The sequence below is a fragment of the Aptenodytes forsteri genome, unplaced genomic scaffold, assembly GCF_000699145.1.
Source record: "Aptenodytes forsteri isolate BGI_AS27 unplaced genomic scaffold, ASM69914v1 Scaffold87, whole genome shotgun sequence".
NCBI classification, from domain to species: Eukaryota; Metazoa; Chordata; class Aves; order Sphenisciformes; family Spheniscidae; genus Aptenodytes; species Aptenodytes forsteri.
Genome location: NW_008796041.1, coordinates 4,343,664 through 4,345,159, shown reverse-complemented (window position 1 = coordinate 4,345,159; position 1,496 = coordinate 4,343,664). Strand labels below are relative to the sequence as shown.

Here is a 1,496-nt window from a genome sequence, read left to right as displayed (position 1 = left end):
AGTAAGCTAGATCCGGGTGAGTTATCATCCTTGAAACTCTGGTCTTTCTGGTCTTAGAATCCGAGCAGAGAGGAAGGACTTACTAGGAAAGTTAGAAATGGATTTTATTTAAATCTGGTGGAAATTGTTTGAACTTTCCACTCTTGTAAACATCCACATAATGCCATGAAAAGGTTCATGAATATTGCATTTTTTTCCAGTTATCTGTCTATACAAGTTTCTACTTGGATGAGGTTCCTAGAGGTAATGTAGCTCAGACACTCCGTGGTGCCCTCTCAAATTCATGGGTCCTCCTGTTCCTACCTTTTTTATTCTCTTGTAGGTGCTTCCACTTATTTGTATTCACCTGCGCATTGGCAGGCCTTTGCCGGCGTTGTTTGCGGTCTCTTTTCCAAACCTGCTCACAGAACTCATCCATTGTGTTGAGATTGGGGTGATTGATTAACTGCATGAAGTCTCTATACCAGATCTTTTGACTGGGGGTCATGCTATTGGTAGCATCCTTGGTCTTGGAGGCATCACCATCTTCTTCTTTATGGAGCAGCTCTTCCAGGTGGTCAGTATCAATTACTTCCAGGGTCACTTTGAGCAAAGTTTGCATGAAGCCATGCTCCACAGCATGACAAAAATAAATACCAGAGTCTCTCCGTTGAAGACTTCGTAGCAATAGGCCCTGTTCTGTCCGGATCATGCGATCATCCACTTTTATCTGTATTAGAAAAAGTGGTAATTTCAATAGTTATCTTTCATAAATGTGCAAAATTATCCTCTAACCATACTAGTTCCTTAGTACTGCTCCTTTCAGCTGATAAAACTTGGCCAAAAATCCCCAAAACCACATGAGTGGAAAACCCCTTGCCAGTCATCTGTAGTTATGGAAGGCTCAAATACTCTGGAAGAACTACTGATGTACTGCAAAAAGTTTGGGGGATTAAGAATTTACTCCTTAGTCCCTGCTGCTGCTGAACAAAGATCTGTGTCAACTCTGTCAGATGGACTTGCTGGTAAGATTACAGAAGATGCAAGCCTATAATCAGCAGAGTCAACATGGATGAATTTGGTTATATTACTGAGGTCACATTTATCATTATCTTTTAACCAAGCCTAGACATATTTGTGGGAAAGGTTCTCTGTCTTCCTATTGTTTCTTACTACAAAAGCCCTTATGCATAGAAGTGGGTTCTGCATAAGTGGAGGATTTCCAAAGCAACAATAAGGATTAAATATCAAAATTTTAATATTCAAAAAGCAGCTGTCCAAAATACTGTATTTTTCTGAATTAATTATTATCTAGAATCATAGAATCATAGAATCATTGAGGTTGGAAAAGACCTCTAAGATCATCGAGTCCAACCGTCAACCCAAAACCACCATGCCCACTAAACCATGTCCCTAAGTGCCTCATCTACACGTCTTTTAAATCCCTCCAGGGATGGGGACTCCCCCACTTCCCTGGGCAGCCTGTTCCAATGTTTCACCACTCTTTCAGTAAAGAA

The 1,496-nt window shown here is 40.6% G+C and overlaps 1 protein-coding gene across 1 annotated transcript in view; it reads right to left on the bottom strand.

Annotated features, from left to right (window-relative positions):
* Nucleotides 1–253: 253 nt before the first annotated feature.
* SEMA3A (semaphorin 3A) overlaps nt 254–1,496 on the bottom strand; it is a 121,032-nt gene continuing 119,789 nt past the window's right edge. Inside the window, exon 16 of the mRNA XM_019473707.1 lies at nt 254–709. Coding sequence (XP_019329252.1) covers nt 254–709 — 456 coding nt within the window. The remainder of the gene's footprint in view (nt 710–1,496) is intronic.